The following is a 17,288-nucleotide window of genomic DNA, read 5'->3' as shown; positions in this document are numbered from 1 at the left end:
GATCCCATGGGTGCTCCGGTGCTCGAGCACCCACTGACAACGTTGAGCACCCACCGGCCAATCAGGATGGCCAATCAAAAAAATGTTTAAAAAGAGTGAATACATGAAACTTGTGATGAAACTGTATCTTTAAAATGAACTGCATTTACTTGAATCGTATTATCCAATTGAAATCATTACAGCTCTGTGTGTGAACACGTTATGGCGTAGTCACGTAACCAAACTGGTTGGTGACTATCTATGCAATAAAAGTCAATTTGTGACAATCATTACCTTGGTGGTATTCATTTCATTTAAGCACCAAAAAAAAATAAAAAATTTAGCACCCACAGGGAAAAACATAAATGTAACCATAAATATGTCAACTGAAATTGGTCATCTGTTGGTTCAAGATGTCAGCGAGTTACAGCTGCTGTGTTGTTAGTGTGAAATTTCAAATCTTCTTTATCATTATTCCCAACGACTGAAGCGAACTTGCTAGTGTCGGTGAAGTGCCAGCTGTGTGTTCAGCATTCATATCAGGTCCAAAATCACACCAATGGCTTCTTGTATGTTATGCCTGCCTGTTTCACACAGATGCTGTATTCTCCAGACAGTAAAAACATTACAAATATTCCATCAACAAACAGTAAAATTAACATGTGAACTGTGTTAGATTAAGGGCTGCCCAGTGTCTGTCCTCGTCCTCTGCAGCTACCTGTAGGATCGCTATCAGCCTTCTTTAATGCTGAATTACATTTCTATAGACATACAGCAGGACCTGTGTGTCATTCCATGTTGTCTGAGTGTGATGTGCAGTTATACACGTTATCCAGAGTGGATACTTAAAGTCAGTGGTGCCACCAGCACCAGGCTCTGTCAGAGGCACTGAGACGACTGAGGCTTGTCTGTTTCTTTGTTTGTTTTAATTTGACTTCACATTTCTCAACAAACCAAACCAAACGAGGGCTACAAGGCTGCGAAGCTTGTTGCAGCATCACTGTTATTATATTAATGATTTATTTGAGACTGTTTTATTGTTTTGTTATTGTGTAACTAAGACATTTATGAGTGTGGGTAAGAGTATCATTAATACAGTGAAACACATACTGGGGTTCAGTTAAAGTCTGGCAGAAGTGAGAGAAGGCAGCACACTAAGTTACTTCTCTCTTTATTTCTTTAAAGAACATAATCACCTGACTACAGGACACCTGACACCTGAAGGCATTTACCTGAATAAATGATACGTCATGGTGTGTCATGGGAGGAGTCGGTGGAAGAGAGAGAGATCTGACAGTATATAAGTTTCATCCCAGAATCAGAATTCACCAGACAAGCAGCTCCAGTTGGAAGTCAAGAAGACTCACACACGACTCAGCTGATCTGCACAACTTCACCAGGTGAGGACAAACTGGGCTGATGGGTGACAGAAACAGATCTGTGTTCAGACTGAACTCCAGTCTGTGTTACTGACTGGAACATTCATGTAACGTCTCTTTACATACACTGCATGTGTCTCTAACAAATGGGCTGCAGATGTCTGGGGTGCACCCAGAGATCCAGATCAGAGCTTTGCTGGGTCTCTAAAAGTAACTCTAACCCTTACAAACGTTAGGATGACAGCGGAACAGGTTCGTTTTGTGACAGAGAGAGAAGAGAGTATAAACCTATATCAGTGGAGCAAACAGACAACGATTTATTACACAAATAAAGAATATATTCATGTAAAATGTGTGCTGAATGAACAAGTGAGCCAAAATAGATAAGAATGTGTTGCAGACAGCGTTTCACAAAGTTTATTCAGATCCTTCTAATCAACAAGTCTTAAATTTGAGCGTTTTTTAAGGGAGTCTGGTGACTGTCTCCACGTTCTTTCCCCCCCAAAGAAGTGGCCTGCTGGTCCCAGAGACTTCCCTGTAGTGCACAAACAGACACTGGGTGTGTCGCGAGGCAGCAGTGCGTAGCAGGACAGCGCACACATGGGGCAAAGCAGATGAGACGTGGCTTCCTCCTCAGAGTTGTGAGGGGGAGGAAAAACCCATCCCGAGCTATCACCCTGTATCTGAAGGAGCTTGTGATGCTTTTAGGCGTAAAAGCTGGGGCTGTAATACAGCCGAGTTTCCATCTCCTTGGATCCTGAGACACGAGGGAGCCACAGAGAGAGCAGGTAAATCACTGACTCTCTTTGTGGATGTCAGAGCCAACAGCAGAGCAGTTTTGGCTGACAGAAACTTAAGTGGCACCTGATCCAAAGGTTCAAAAGGAGCTTTAATCAGCATGCGTAAAACCAGTGCCAAATCCCACTGAGGGGCTAAGGAGTGAGACACCGGTCTGTGTCTCCGTACACCTCTCAAAAAACGTTTCATCAGAGGGTGGCAGAATACCGATCTGTCACCCAAACCTTCATGACAAGACGAAATAGCAGCAGCATAAGTTTTAACTGCGCTGAAAGCCAAATTCCTTTCCACCATGTTCAGCAGCCGTGCGGAGCGGACTCCGCCCTGCCGGTTTATGTAGGCTGCCTTCGCTTTGTTGTCTGTGCATATCAGAACATGTTGATTCTGCAGCAGCGGAACAAAATGTTGGATCACTTTCCACACAGTGAGAAGTTCCAGCATGTTTATGTGGAGAGACATGTGAGCTGGCTGCTGTCTCCCCACCACCTGTGACAGACACCTTCCTCCCCACACTGAGAGAGATGCGTCTGTGAACACTGAGATGTTCACAGACGCATCTCTCACCTGCGCTGACAGGGTGTGAGGGTTTCTCCAGTGGGCTAAATCTGGGCCCACAGAGGGAGGAATGGAAACCATGCCTCTCTGCTGATGCACAGGTCGATGCACAGGCGAATGAGCCCTCTCTGCAGCCGTCTCATGTGGAGCAGGCCCAGAGGAATCACCACATGACCTGCTGACATCATGCCCAGCAGCTGCATGACAGAGAGAGCTGTCACCACATTGTGAGGCGAACACGGTGGAGGAGAGCTGTCATGGCCTCCACTCTCTGCCGAGAGAGCCGCGCTCTCATGCTGGCTGAGCTCAGTTCCACTCCCAGGTAGATCACATACTGGGAGGGAAGACGAGAGCTCTTTATCCAGTTGATTGTGAAGCCCAGACTCGACAGTGTGTTACCAGCCTTTTCATCTGTAACGCTGCTTCCTGTCTGGAACGAGCCAGTAAAAGCAGGTCGTGCAGATAAAACAGCACTCTCATCCCCATCCTGCGTAAAGGCTGCAGGGCCGTCTCCACACATTTGGAGAAAGTGCGTGGAGCCAGGGAATAACCGAATGGCAGACAGTTGCACTGATACTGCATCCCTTGGAATGAGAAACGCAGGAATTTCCTCTGTTTCGGGATGATGGAGACGTGAAAATACGCGTCTTTCAGGTCTATGGAAGTGAACCAGTCACCATAGTGAACACATTCCAGCACCTCTCTGATCGTCAGCATGTGAAACTGTCTTTCCATTATCAATTTATTGAACAGAGACAGATCGAGGATGGGTCTCATCCCACCTGTCTTTTTCGGGACCAGGAAATAACGGGAGTAAAACCCATGATTTTCCTCTACCTGAGGAATCCTGGAAATCGCATTTTTCATCAGGAATTCCTGCAGCTCTGACTGAAGAGCGAGACAGTGTTCCTGGGCAAATGTTTGGGCGAGATGTCACGGCAGATGCCGCTGTTTGGTGGAGGTGCCACTGCTTGTGCCGCTACCCGTGACATCTGCCGTGGCATCGAGGAGTGCCAGGAGGGATGTCGCGGCAGATGCAGCTGTTGGGGGGAGATGTCACTGCTTATGTCGCTTATCATCACAGAACGTTACAGACTCTCTGTTTCCTGAATATATCCTTACGTGTGTCAATGTGTAAATGAGAGGCATTAACTTATAGCACTTTGTAGAAGGAGCTTTATAAAGTTCACTCTATTGACTTGTATTAGTTCACGGGGCGGAGCTGCCTCCTCCAATATGGCGGCGATGTCAACGTACAGTCCCCCCAACAGCTGCATCTGCCGCGACATCCCCCCTGGCACTCCTAGATGCCACGGTAGATGTCACAGGTAGCGGCACAAGCAGTGGCACCTCCAACTGCTAGCTGCACCTAGCTGCGGCATCTGCTACCGCCACTACCACCATGTGCTATAGAGCTTTTAAAAAGGCCCTTTGACTTGTTGTCACTTTCTGCTGCCTCAAGATAGCAATCTGCCATCAGTGCACCTGATCACACCTCACTTACAGTCCAACACGTCACAAGTACGTTTGCTTTTTAAACAACGTGGGCACTGGGTGTGAAAATGACAACTGAGTCAGGCTGAAACTTGAAACAGAGCTATTTAACACTGATTTTAATAAAAACCACATCACAGCAGCTCTAAGTGTAAATGAAGTCCTGAAGGTTGTGGTGTCTCTTGAACAGATTGAAGAAAATGTCCTCAGAAATCATGGACGTCGCTGCCCTGGGTCGACCTTTCACCCTAGGAATGCTCTATGATGCCCGCAAAGATGAACTGATCCCAGGTAAGTCTTGACGTTGAAATATAAACTAATATTATATTTAAAACAGTTCTGTATACAGTATATCTATAAATAGGTTCAGGAAATGTCCAAGCTGTTCTGGACTTTGGCCCACAAATCTAGTTCTGCAGATTTTCTCAGTCATGTTTATTTGAACCCCAACAAATGTCTCATCATCCTGATTTTAAAGGAGTCATCACCTGGTTTTTTACGTATCCAGTCCCCCTTGGATCGCTTTGGATCAATCCTAAAACTTATTAGAAAAATCAAACATAGAGCTTGTTCTGACACTTTTTCATGCCGCGACTTTCTCACGCGAGGTTTTGACTGGTCTTGATGTGCATTGTATTAATATCAACACTGCAGAGCAATGCACCGTGGACAAAATACGGGGTTCAAAGTTTATACTAGTCCTGTTAGCATCTAGTGTTAGCATGATTAGCAGTTAGCTGCTGCCCTTTCTGCTAAACAGACAGTGGTATACCGTCATTTCAGGGTCTCAGACACAATAAAGCATAACCTTACACAAGCTGCGATACTTACCGATTGCACTGCAGGTGCGTCCCTGGTAGTTGGAATCGCCCCCTTTTTGAAACGCAGGGTTGAAGCCATCTTGGCCTAGTATTGCCCCAAATTTGTGAAAGAGTCTGTGGTAAAGTGTTTACCACAAACATGAAGAGTGGCAGGGAGGGTGACAGGAACACTGCTGTCATATATAAAATTGATCCACTGGTCCCTCGTGGTTTGGTCCGCCGATGCAGGGATACTGAAAACAGTAGAGTGCTGATTTTGGCAACCGACCACAGCTCAGTTTACACGAGAGTGACGTTTAGACATCTTGCTCACCTCAGTAATGACGGCGGTGCTTGGTGATTTCAGGTAGCAGACGGGCGGACATGCACCAATATGCATGCAATATGTTTTAACAAGAGAAATTGCAATTTCTGGGTGATGACTCCTTTAATAGTTTGTTCAGTGAAAATTAGCACTCTGACACAAACCCATCATTCTCTCTGACCTCTCTCATCATGTCACAATTGAAATATGATTCTTTGACCACATCATGCAGCCGATCCAAGAGCCAAGTCCACAGTGACTCCTGCTTTATGAGACAACTGATGTTTTCCAATTTCTTTAGGTTTGACATTGTGGGATCAGAAAACTCTAAAAGAGAAGACAGTTAAAACATCTAAAAGATCCAGTAACTTTAAAGTCTCTGCATCTGACTCCATTGAATCCAAGTCCTCTCTGATGGATATTGAAGCTTCTCTGAAGGTCAGTTTCCTGTGTGGACTGATTGAAGTTGGAGGATCTGCCAAGTATCTGAATGATAAGAAGAAATTCAAGAATCAGAGCAGAGTGACGTGTCGGTACAACGCTACCACAAACTTCAATCAGTTGTCAGTGACTCAAGGTGAAACCATGAACCCCCAACAGATAGAGGTCATCCGGAAGGGCACGGCAACACATGTAGTCACAGGAATCCTTTATGGGGCAAATGCTTTCTTTGTGTTTGACAGTGAGAAGTTGGAAGCCAGCAGCGTTCAGGACATCCAGGGCCACATGGAGGCTGCGATCAAGAAGATCCCCACATTTAGTCTTGAGGGAAAAGTTGACATCAAGCTGACTGATGAAGAAAAAGAACTGACCAACAAATTCTCCTGCAAATTCTATGGAGACTTCATTCTTAAAAGCAACCCTGCAACATTTGAAGAAGCAGTGAAGACCTTTGTAGAGCTTCCAAAGCTGCTGGGAGAAGATGGAGAGAAGAGTGTTCCAGTGAAGGTCTGGATGATGCCTCTGAAGGTCTTTGACACGACTGCAGCTGAGCTGATGAAAGAGATCAGCGTTGGATTAGTGTGGAAGTTGCAGAATGCTCTCGAAGATTTAAGAGAAATACAAATGAGATGCAACGATTCTCTGGAAGACACAGTGGTACAGAATCTTCCACAGATCCAAGAACAGTTAAAGAAGTTCCAAAACTGTTGTGATCTTTACGTAACTAACCTCCAGATGAACGTGGCGAAGAAACTTCTCTCAATCCGTGAAGGAAAAGAAGACGAGAGCTCAGTAAAGAAACTCTGTGAAGACAGAAACAAGTCACCATTCAGTCATGAAAAACTAGACGACTGGCTGGATCATAAAGAGAGAGAAATCAACGTCATCAGGTCCTGTGTGGAAATGATGAAGGGAACAAAGATCGTCCATAATGAGTCAGAGCTGGACAGAGAGGTTCTTGCTGCAGGTGTCGATGATGCTCTGTGCTTCGTCTTCACCTCCCTGCAGAGTGTCGACCCCGGACTGGATGAGATGCACAATTACCTGGATTCAGTTACAGGAAGTACCAGTGAAGTCCCATGGTACTACTCAGGTGAAGTTTTAACCAGAATGAGAGAAAAAGCCAAATCTTTCCAAGATATTGCCAAATCTTTGAAGAGCAACAGCAGATTCCGCTTCCTGGTAGCGGCCATCAGAAATGAGAAATACACCGGAGCAACAATCTACCACTACAAGAACGGCATTCTGCACACTGAGGATTTCTCAAAGCCGGACATCCCTGATGTGAAGACTGTCACAGACAGAAGAGCTTTACTCTGGTGTAAGTATTTTATTTTCACTGTGAGACAAATAGGAACAAGTGAGTCTCCTTCAGAAACATGACTGCTCATTACTTTTATTACTCTCACACTTCATTTTAAGCTTTCTTACAAAAGTCCTGCAGATTTTCTGGGAGCTGACACTGAAACTGAATTATAGAGGGACTTAAGTGAAATGAGCGACAGCACTATGGATGCACAGTGGTTAAAGCAGTACTCAGATCCTTTAATTAAGTAAAAGTGCCAGAACAATAATAGAAAATTACTTCATACAAGTTAGTCCTGCATACTGTAGTAAAGTTACACAGCTGTTATCAGCAAAATATCTTCAAAGTATCTGAAGCAGATATTTTTATATCTATCTGTAAGAACGCAGCTGGACGGAGGCTGAGATCTGAGAGTTTAATGAGCAGCGACTGCTCCACTGTAACTGTTGGCTACATGACAGTCAAAGATCATCAGTTGAAGTCGGAACTGAAAGTATCTCAAAGTGAAATATTTACTTTCCACCACTGTCCATGAACAGTACGTAGATGATGTTCTAATATATGAGCCTGTCTTTTCAAATGTGTTCAGAATAATCAATAACTGTGTTTTCAGTATGAACTGTGATCATGATCACGTCTCGTTCTCTCCATCAGACGCCTGTGATCTCACTCTGGACCCAGACACAGTAAACCACCATCTCACTCTGTCTGAGGGAAACAAGAAGGTGACAGAAGGACCACAACAGTCGTATCCTCACCACCAACAGAGATTTGATGAATGGCGTCAGGTTCTGTGCAGAGAGGGGCTGACTGGGCGCTGCTACTGGGAGGTGGAGTGGGAAAGTTCTAGGCTCGATATTACTGTAGCTGTTTGCTACAGAGGGATGTCAAGGAACGGATTACATGACCTGTCCAAGCTAGGAGGGAATCATCAGTCCTGGGGTTTAAGCTATCGTGAAATTTATTTTGGTACAAAAACTCTCTCTGCAAAACATGATAATCAGGACCACAGTCTGCCTCTTCCTTCTCTATTCACCCGTCTGGGAGTGTATCTGGACTGGTCTGCTGGCACTCTGTCTTACTATAATGCCTCATCTGACACTCTGAGTCACATCCACACCTTCCACACCAAGTTCACTGAGCCTGTGTACCCAGGCTTCCTGGTTTGGATTGACACCAGTGTGTCTCTGTGTCTGTAAACTTGTCAGCACATGATTCAGTTCAGATTCAGTTCAGTTCACTGAAATCACTGATTCAAATGTTTTGATTGTGAAGCGTCATCATGTCAGTCACATAACAATGTTAAATAATACAACGCTTCTTTATGTTTGATGGTCTTTAGTTCATATTTGATCATGTTTGAGTATCTTTAGTGCACGTGTGATCATGTTTGAGGGTCTTTAGTGCACATGTAATATATTTAGTGCACATGTGATCATGTTTGAGTATCTTTAGTGCACATGTGATCATGCTTGAGTATCTTTAGTGCCCATGTGATCATGTTTGAGTATCTTTAGTGCACATGTGATCATGTTTGAGTATCTTTAGTGCACATGTGATCATGTTTGAGTATCTTTAGTGCACATGTGATCATGTTTGAGTGTCTTTAGTGCACATGTGATCATGCTTGAGTATCTTTAGTGCCCATGTAATGATGTTTGAGTATCTTTAGTGCACATGTGATCATGTTTGAGTATCTTTAGTGCACATGTAATGATGTTTGAGTATCTTTAGTGCACATGTGATCATGTTTGAGTATCTTTAGTGCACATGTAATCATGTTTGAGCATCTTTAGTGCACATGTGATCATGTTTGAGGGTCTTTAGTGCACATGTGATCATGTTTGAGGGTCTTTAGTTCACATGTAATCATGTTTGAGGGTCTTTAGTGCACATGTAATCATGTTTGAGGGTCTTTAGTTCACATGTAATCATGTTTGAGGGTCTTTAGTGACTTTTGGAGGTTCTTCCTTTTTGTTTTTTGACTTTTGATTTGTGCTGACCTGAGAAAAGGAATCTTTTCTCATTTGAAATCATTTCTGGCCTTTTACTTTCATCTGTTTGTGATTTAAACCAAAAAAATATATAAAAGCTCAAATAAAACTGGAGTGTATTATGTACATTCCAACCAAAGCTCTTGACTTGGCTTCTTTTTGAGGTGGTCTGATCTGGTCGTCCACAGGTAAAGAGATGCTGGAGTCTCTGTGAACAGCTGACACGTTCATTCAATACAAAAAGATCTCTGAAATTTAAGGAATGAAATTGCTGAAGCTAATAAGATTCATGTTGTATTTGATGTGTTAATCTGACTGGTTATTTCACTGCAATTGTTCTGGTGTGGTGATTGTGAAGGTTACACTTTATTAGAGATTCTTTCATTGATTATGCATTTGAGTAAAAGTTAATCTGACCTTTTCATTAATTGTTCATTATTTCTTAATTTAGTTTAAATTAGTTTTAACTGAACTTGTTTCACTCACATACAACAAATCAATCATCATTTTGGCATCTTAATATGAACTTGTTCACAGTTTATTCATATAAGTTCTGATGTCAATGATTCTTTATTTATGAGGTCTTGAAAATATTAACTCTACTTTATCTCCATCAGTAAAAGTTGCAGACGAAGGCGGAAGTATGTCAGAGTGAATCATCTCACTTCATACAAACCTTCAGCCTGACGTGAACCGGATGTAGAACCATCCAGAACCACTGGAGGGTTCAACAACATGCACACATGTGTTTAACAGAGTCACAGAGAACAGGTTCCACTTTTCTTTTTTAATCTATTTATACATTTATTATTATTGTGATATTGTTTCTGTGTGTTGGCCCAACACACAATAAATACAGCCTGTTGTCAACAACATCACAGTGAAATGCAACTTTAATGGTGTGTAGGAATGTGTTCCTAGCCCTTCACTTTCATCGTCTTTTTGTTTTATGGTTTCTATGTCAGCACTCAAAGTTTACAGGTTTCATTAGCAGCATTTTTAAACATCATATACTGTCTGTAAGAGCTGTGTTGTAGTGTTTTTGTCACCCTTTTTCTGTGTAGTCAGGAAAATAAGAGTCCAAATCAGTAATCAGGAAAATAAGGGCTCAAATAACTAGGACTCGTAAGGAGACTGGCAATGGTAACTCTGCTTATAATGAAAATAAACCTCCAACCATAATAAGAGACTGACAATTACTTACGTGTACTGTCAAAATTTTAACCATTCTCACTAAAGACTTGACCCAAAAAAAACTGTTTCACAACATGGACATGAACAGAAACAAATGGAAAAAAAGAGTCAAAAAAAAAAAAGAACAATCAATTCAATCAGTTGAATGACATCTGTTACCGATCCATCAGATCCAGAACATCCTTTGCAGACTCTTCAGGCAGAACTCAGTCCATGGATGGCACTGCTCATTCTTCAAAACGATTCTATCAATGGAAAAAAAAAACAGCCTGTACAAAACATGCAGAGCAATTACTCAATGTGCAATATAAAATGTATAATCCACCTAAAATGAATTACCTGCATTTGGATTTCAAAATAATAAATAATCTTTATGTCACAAATGCTGTTTTGCTTCAAGTTGTCATTGTTACTGGCCAATAACACATTTTTTATCCGAAAACAACATAATAACACAACAAATGACCAGTGGAACAAATAAAAGTGCATATCAAACTTATATCCAGCTCACAAAATCACTCCACACAGTGTGTGTTAGCTCACCTGCAGTGTGCCGGCTAAAAAACACGTGTTGGTATGCTAGCTGAGCTTTTCACTGCGAACACAGCTAACAACTCGTTTGCAACTTCCCCACCAAAACAGCACATCGTGACTGGCTTTATCATTTAAAGTCTACACCGATTCACACCGTTTGTTCATACAAACTGAGAACCAGGCTGCTGAATGCATACATTTAACACTCACCAGGATATTCTTTGACAATATTCCACTCTCCTTGGCTTAAACCATCACAGGACTCGACCATATCACTTTACAACAAGGACAGTTTCAGTGATAAAACAGTGTTTTTTTCTCCCAGTCGTTTCTCATTCCGACTCTAAAAATAAGTGAACAAAGTTTTCTCCCTCGCTAACCGAAGCTGCTGTGTGCAGTCCTGCGGTGCATTCACAGTAAATTGTAAAAAAAAACAAGACTTTGTGGAAAACTGCCATTTTAGGCACTGTGACGCATTCATTGTACATAGGAAAAACAACATGTGGCAGAAAGACTCACATTAACTGAAAGATGAAAATAAAAGTTTTAACAATAAAATAACACTGGGTAACATTTTCATTGACACAGCTGTGTTAATGCTGTCTGCCTCGGCCCAGTTCACTGTCACACTGTTAAGAGATGTAAATGTTACACTGCGTCTGTCTCTCCTGTTACCAGGCTGCAGAGTCACCGACTGTGGGCCGAGAGTCGACACGTTCAGTACAGTTGGCTGCACGCCGTCTGGACAATAGAACCAACATGTGCAACGAGTCACAAACAGGTTTTACTGTCATTTTTGGTAACTTTACCACGTCACTGTTCTCAGTAGATAACACAGTTTATAGGCAGTAATCTTGTAATGTAATGTGTTACTTTTAACAGTTTCATTACCCAACACTGGTGCTTATACTGTATGTTTATATTGCTGCATTTATAGTGTAGATAAAGAGTTATTGTATCTAAATATAGCTAAATGTGATTAATTAGTAGAGGAGGTTAGATAATTAGAAGAATTATCCAGTTCATTGAAATTTAGAAACAGCTATACAATGTAATACTTAAAGTCAGCATATGTGTACATTAGTAAAAAACTGATTTTAAGCAACACAATATATAATATCTAACTTTGGATGAACAGAAAGCTGAGTGTGCATTTCTCTGCCTGTGTTACCTGAACATGACAGTAAGTTGTATCTAGTGAGAATCAGTGCTAACATTAGCATGCTGGGCTAACTAGCTTCCACTTTCTTGTCGGGTCGTCCAAAGTGTTGAAGGACGTCAACATTTAGCAGCTGATAACAGCAGCCTTCATCTAAAAATACATGTGGAGGCTCAACAAATATTACAATCCTCTGAACACTTGTGTACTTTACTGTAGTGATTATAATTTAAAATGTGCTTTTATGTTATAGATGATGAAGCTTCTAATATCACAACAGCCAGATGGAGATGAAGTATGTATATATGAAATATCTGCTGAATTGATTTCAGCAGATATTTCATATATACATACTTCATCTCCATCATACTTATTTCTTTACTCTGTGTCAACAAAGATAACAGCTGTATAATGTCCTCTGATGATTTATGTCCCATCATCATTCTGTGAACTGAAACATGTGAATGTCTCAAATGATGAAGCCTTTTATAACCTTTGGTACCGTCAACTGTAGGATACACAGTAAAAACATCACACGATGGCAGACTCGGGTCATTTTATTGAAAAGCGTCTTCTGCTCATGAAGAGAGTGAACATGTCCAACAGGTGTTTACATTTCACATCAATCTGACATCCATTCAGCTCCATAACAATCTACAGTGAGCTCACAATCAAACTAACTGGTGTCCAACAGTGAAGCTTCTCCTCCCAACAGACAACAGAAAGACACTGACTGAACCTGAGATCAGATCAAAAGTACAAACTGCAGAGAAACTAAATGATCCTGCTTGTTTTCTAATCACAATGTTGTTAATAACTGATTACTGAAAACATTTAAGAAACATAACAAATGCTGAATCAAACAATATGCACTTAAGAAAACTTATATCCCAAAATAATCAACATACACATAATCAATTTATCTTTTTTTAACATGTGTTGCAAGTTTCTATTCAAACATACTAAAGTTGACATCATGTATTGATTTAAGCTCTTGTCTATACGTATCAGGAATTATAATAGAAAGCAGCGAGCAGTTAAAGTTTAAACTGGCGGTGCAGAAGATCAACATGTGCCACTACAGACACAATGACATACGCAGGAACGTTACTGACATCAGGTGTCCTGCTCCCTCTGGGCTTTAATGCATTTTATCAATTTGTGAAGCGTGCTCAAGCTGAAATGGGGTGTTGGGTTCTTCTCTCAATGTGAACCCATATCCCTGTTAGCAGACCAGGGATTCACCACATCATCATCATTGATCTTAGCTGACTGGACGCAAGGCCACATAATTGCCACTTTTTCCAGCCCAGAAGCATGGAAACACAGGCTCAGTGAATGTGGTGTCAAAGCGGTAGAGGGCAACCCTTTGGTTTCCTGAGATTTTGGTGAAGGACAGAGTGCCACCATGCCAGTCAAGAAGCACCCCAACTCTCGTGCAGCCACCAGAGACAGGATCACTTTGCCACACTAAGCCATTGTGCCAAGCCCTCAGTACGGGATCTGACCAAGCAGGTTCAGCATATTGGCCAAAAACCCACGACACAGTGTTGTTTCCAAACTCAGATGATGGCCCTTTTCTGTCAGTGCTACCATACGCAACACCTACATACACAGATTCATCAGGACTGTAACTCCAGTCTACCTCCCAGTAATGGATCCCTTGCAGAGCTTCTTTGGCCAGCACTTGGAGATATGTTTCAAATCTCTCTGGGCGGGGAGGATATGTCTGCCATGCTCCATATGTTGCCTTCTTGTTTCCCTCAGACAGCGTGAGCTGCTTGTTCACAGTGTCTGGGTCCATGGTGATGTCAGGAACAACTGATTGAGAGATCAAGACAAAATGTGTTATTATTCTGAATTAATTATCAGAATATCAGAATTATCATTCTGATGGTTGGAGGAGAGATATTTATAGTCTAATTTTTAATCCCCCAAAGAAAACAAAAAAAGTTATGACCATCTTTTCTGCTCGGTGTGACGGACAGATGGACGGACACAATCTTTGGCAGAAATTCTGCAATGATGACACTTCAGTTTTCTCATTGATCAGCCACCAATATTTAATGCAACTCATACAATAAAATAAAAATAATTATTAGTTCTCTAATTAATGATCACAGCAACATTATAGTTACAGAGAACTTGTAATGAATGATGTGGAATAATGTTAAATATGTTGACACTGGAAACTGATTTCGTGGACACAGAGCTGCGACAGGCAGATATATTTAATGACACAGTTTTAGAAAATCTAGCGGTCAAAACTTACTTTTGCTGAGTTCCTCTTTCTTCACTTCATAGATCTTTCCCGGAGTGAAAGGCAGACCTGCGAAAGGAGATGCTTTTTTCTCTGATGCCATTTCTTCAGCCTGTTGAGAAATGTTAAACGAGTGACTACAGACTTCAACACTTCATCGACACTGATTTCAGCAGGACAACTCAGCTCACGAGTTAACTGTGTAAATGCAGTTGTATCATATAACACGTCTGTCGTGTCACCTTCCGTCTCAGTTTGTCCTCACCTGGTGGAGTTGAGTCGATCAGCTGAGTTGTGTGAGAGTCTTCTGGACTTCCAACTGGAGCTTGTGGTGTGATGATCAGTGTGGCTGTGAGGTTACTTATATACTGTTAGATACGTGCAGAGATGATAACAATCACTTTGTGGTATGAAAGTTACGATGATAATAAAATAGCAGAAGTGATTCCACAGAAATGAAGACACACCTACAGGGAAATATCACGATAAAGACATTACAAAATCTGAGGCCAATTCTGTGGAACTGGAGCTGTTTGTTTTTCTTTGTTTGATTAGTTGCTGATTAAAAGTTTTTTCAGGTACATAGACACACAGGTGACCAGTCCAGTTGTCTGAAATTAAACGGGCTTATCGGAGACCTGAAACAGCCACAGTTACAGATTCTCTTCTATTATTTGTCAAAACATTTGATTTATTGATTGCTGGTGTGTCCCCTCAGAGCTGCCGTAGGGCAGGAGTTGCTGTTGTTTGTGATATGTGGGGAGGAAATGAAAAGAAGCGTGTTCAGAGCACTAACATGACGTCTCCATGTGCCAGTTATTATTTTCTTATAGGGAGGTGAACTGATGTCACTTGGGTAAATCTGTGGCAGCAGCGTTTCTTTTCCTGTGCTGCCATTTTTCCCAGTCATGCTGTTTTTATACACAGTTTTCTGACCTTAGCTTCCTTAGCTACATTTACATTTACCAGCCAGTTGATGTAGTGGAGCGAAGTGTTCGGACTGGGCCGTGTGGTCTGACCAGTGTTTAGAGGTGGAGGGCTGTAGTTCCATTGAGCCAGCGGAGGTAATGGAGGTGGGGGGTCACATGGGTGAACTGGGGTAGATGGAAAACGAGGTGCGCTCTGGATACGCTGCAGTGGTTTAGTCGCAGAGGCTGGGAGTTAAAGTAGTCCAGGTGGGAGATGACCAGCTCTTGGACCAGGAGTTGTGCTTTGTCCTGTGTGAGGAAAGACCAGATTCTGCAGATACTGTAGAGGGCAAATCTGCAGGATCAGGCCACAGCAGTGATGTTGGAGGTGCAAGACAGTCTGTCATTGAGGATTACATCCAGGTTCCTCCCAGTCGATGTAGGTGATACAATGACGTCCTCAACAGTGACTCACAGTTCAGCAGAGCGCTGGCTAACATTGTTTTATACATATGAGTAGTATGAAGTTATTGGCATGTGGTGTGGAGACGAGGACACTTTTAGACCTGGCACAGGGATGTTTGTGACAGTGACCTGCAGGTGGGACTCCTTCACCAGCAGAGATGACAGCTTGTCCATCATCCTGCTCTCTCCCACCACCTGCACTGGGTCCAGTGGTTCCCAGGATGGAGCTGGCCTTTCTAGTAAGTTAATCCAGTCTCTTCCTGTCTGCTGCTGAGATGCTGCTGCTCCAGCAGACTACTCCATAGAAATTGGCTGATGCCACCACAGAGTCATAGAAAGAGGTCAGGAGGTCTCCTGCAGTCCAAAGGACCTGAGCTTCCTCAGCAGACAGAGTTGCTGCTCTGACCTTTCTTGTCTGTTGCTGCAGTGTGATCAGTAATATACCTCCAGATATTAACAATGTCTATCTCATAGCGTGACAAACCCCAACTTGCCTAATCGCTCTAATGGAGGAAGTGAAAAAAAAAAATTAAACAAAAGATGTGCTGATGTAATGTTACACTGCTGTGAAGTGTTTCCACAGAAATAAAGAATCACCTGCTGGCATCCGTCACTATAACGTCCACACCAATTCTGTGGAACTGGGACTGTTTGCTTTTCTGTGTTGGAATAGTTGTTGATTAACAGCTATATCACATAACCTTGGATTTTTCACCTGTGTGTCTCAGCTGAAAGAACATTACGCATTCAAGGAAGTTTTTAAAAAGGCAAACAATATTTCCTGTTCTTAAACTCAAGAACAAGTATTGTAAAATACATCCTACCAAACAGTTTCTTTAGAGGCCAAGACAGATTCATACAAATCATCCTTTTATAAGGTTTTCAGGCTCTCTTACAGGACTGGGTCTCCTCCAGAATTCATGGCTGTTATCAGGCAATCAATCCTCCGTCACCATGTGTATTCTGATACACATGCAGATTTACAATGTATTCACGTTCCTGTTATTGAATCAATAGATTGTAGAGCTGGTGAACACAATGCTCCCAACTTCCTCCTCTCGTCCTCTCATGCAGGACATTTAACAGGTGGTTGTCATTACATTTTCGTTTTGTTTCGTTTTCTTTCCGCTTAATCCGTGAGGGTCGCGGGATGTTGCCGTCTCCCCCTAAGGGGCTGCTTATGGGGCCAAATCCAGTTTCACACAATGGGCACAGGCCAGGATTCAGACCGGATGAGTTGCCAGCTCATCGCAGGACCCTTACTGATGGCATCTGCACATCAGGAGCAACTTTGGGGTTCAGTATCTTGCTCAAGGATAATTCAACATGTAGCTCAGTTCCGCCCAGGGAGAGCTGTCACGAACTTGTGACCTTCTGATTACCAGTCCACCAGCTCTACCCACTGAGCTACAGCCGCCCCGGTTGTCATTACGTGAAAATCAATTTTACAGCTATGACACGATATAAAGCAAATTACTAAAATATTAAAAGTTTGACTAGATTGAAATGACTTAAATTGAATTGAACTGAATGTTTGCACTAAAGCACACAGTGTGACAGCAACATGGTTCACTGTTAGGCCATATCTCAGTGGTTACCATGTTAAGCTCTCTGCTCTTCCTCCTCTGCAGGCTGAGGAGCGTCATCATGAACTTCAGGACTTCAGGAGGAGAAAATCACAGACTTTAATGCGGAAT

At 42.3% G+C, this 17,288-nt stretch overlaps 2 protein-coding genes across 3 annotated transcripts; one reads left to right on the top strand and one right to left on the bottom strand.

The window, feature by feature from the left end:
* Positions 1-4,331: 4,331 nt before the first annotated feature.
* On the top strand, positions 4,332-9,257 carry LOC119010347 (neoverrucotoxin subunit beta-like). Its single transcript, XM_037082438.1, has 3 exons — positions 4,332-4,496; positions 5,632-7,092; positions 7,732-9,257. The coding sequence occupies exons 1-3, from the start codon at positions 4,406-4,408 to the stop codon at positions 8,274-8,276; spliced, it is 2,097 nt and encodes a 698-aa protein (XP_036938333.1). The 5' UTR covers positions 4,332-4,405; the 3' UTR covers positions 8,277-9,257.
* A 3,240-nt stretch (positions 9,258-12,497) lies between these two features.
* LOC119010345 (stonustoxin subunit alpha-like) lies at positions 12,498-15,836 on the bottom strand. Of its 2 annotated transcripts, XM_037082435.1 has the most exons (4): positions 15,185-15,836; positions 14,484-14,586; positions 14,231-14,330; positions 12,498-13,779 (listed from the first exon to the last, which is right to left on the bottom strand). In XM_037082435.1, exons 3-4 carry the CDS (start codon positions 14,319-14,321, stop codon positions 13,223-13,225), a joined length of 648 nt encoding a protein of 215 aa, XP_036938330.1. In that variant the 5' UTR covers positions 14,322-14,330; positions 14,484-14,586; positions 15,185-15,836; the 3' UTR covers positions 12,498-13,222. The 2 variants fall into 2 exon arrangements, with proteins under 2 accessions (XP_036938330.1, XP_036938329.1); XM_037082434.1 differs by having other exon boundaries at positions 14,484-15,836.
* Between the last annotated feature and the right edge of the window lie 1,452 nt (positions 15,837-17,288).

Source organism: Acanthopagrus latus, chromosome 20 (assembly GCF_904848185.1).
Source record: "Acanthopagrus latus isolate v.2019 chromosome 20, fAcaLat1.1, whole genome shotgun sequence".
In the NCBI taxonomy this organism is placed as follows: domain Eukaryota; kingdom Metazoa; phylum Chordata; class Actinopteri; order Spariformes; family Sparidae; genus Acanthopagrus; species Acanthopagrus latus.
Note: the sequence above shows the minus strand (reverse complement) of the source record. Positions and strands in the feature narration are given on the sequence as shown.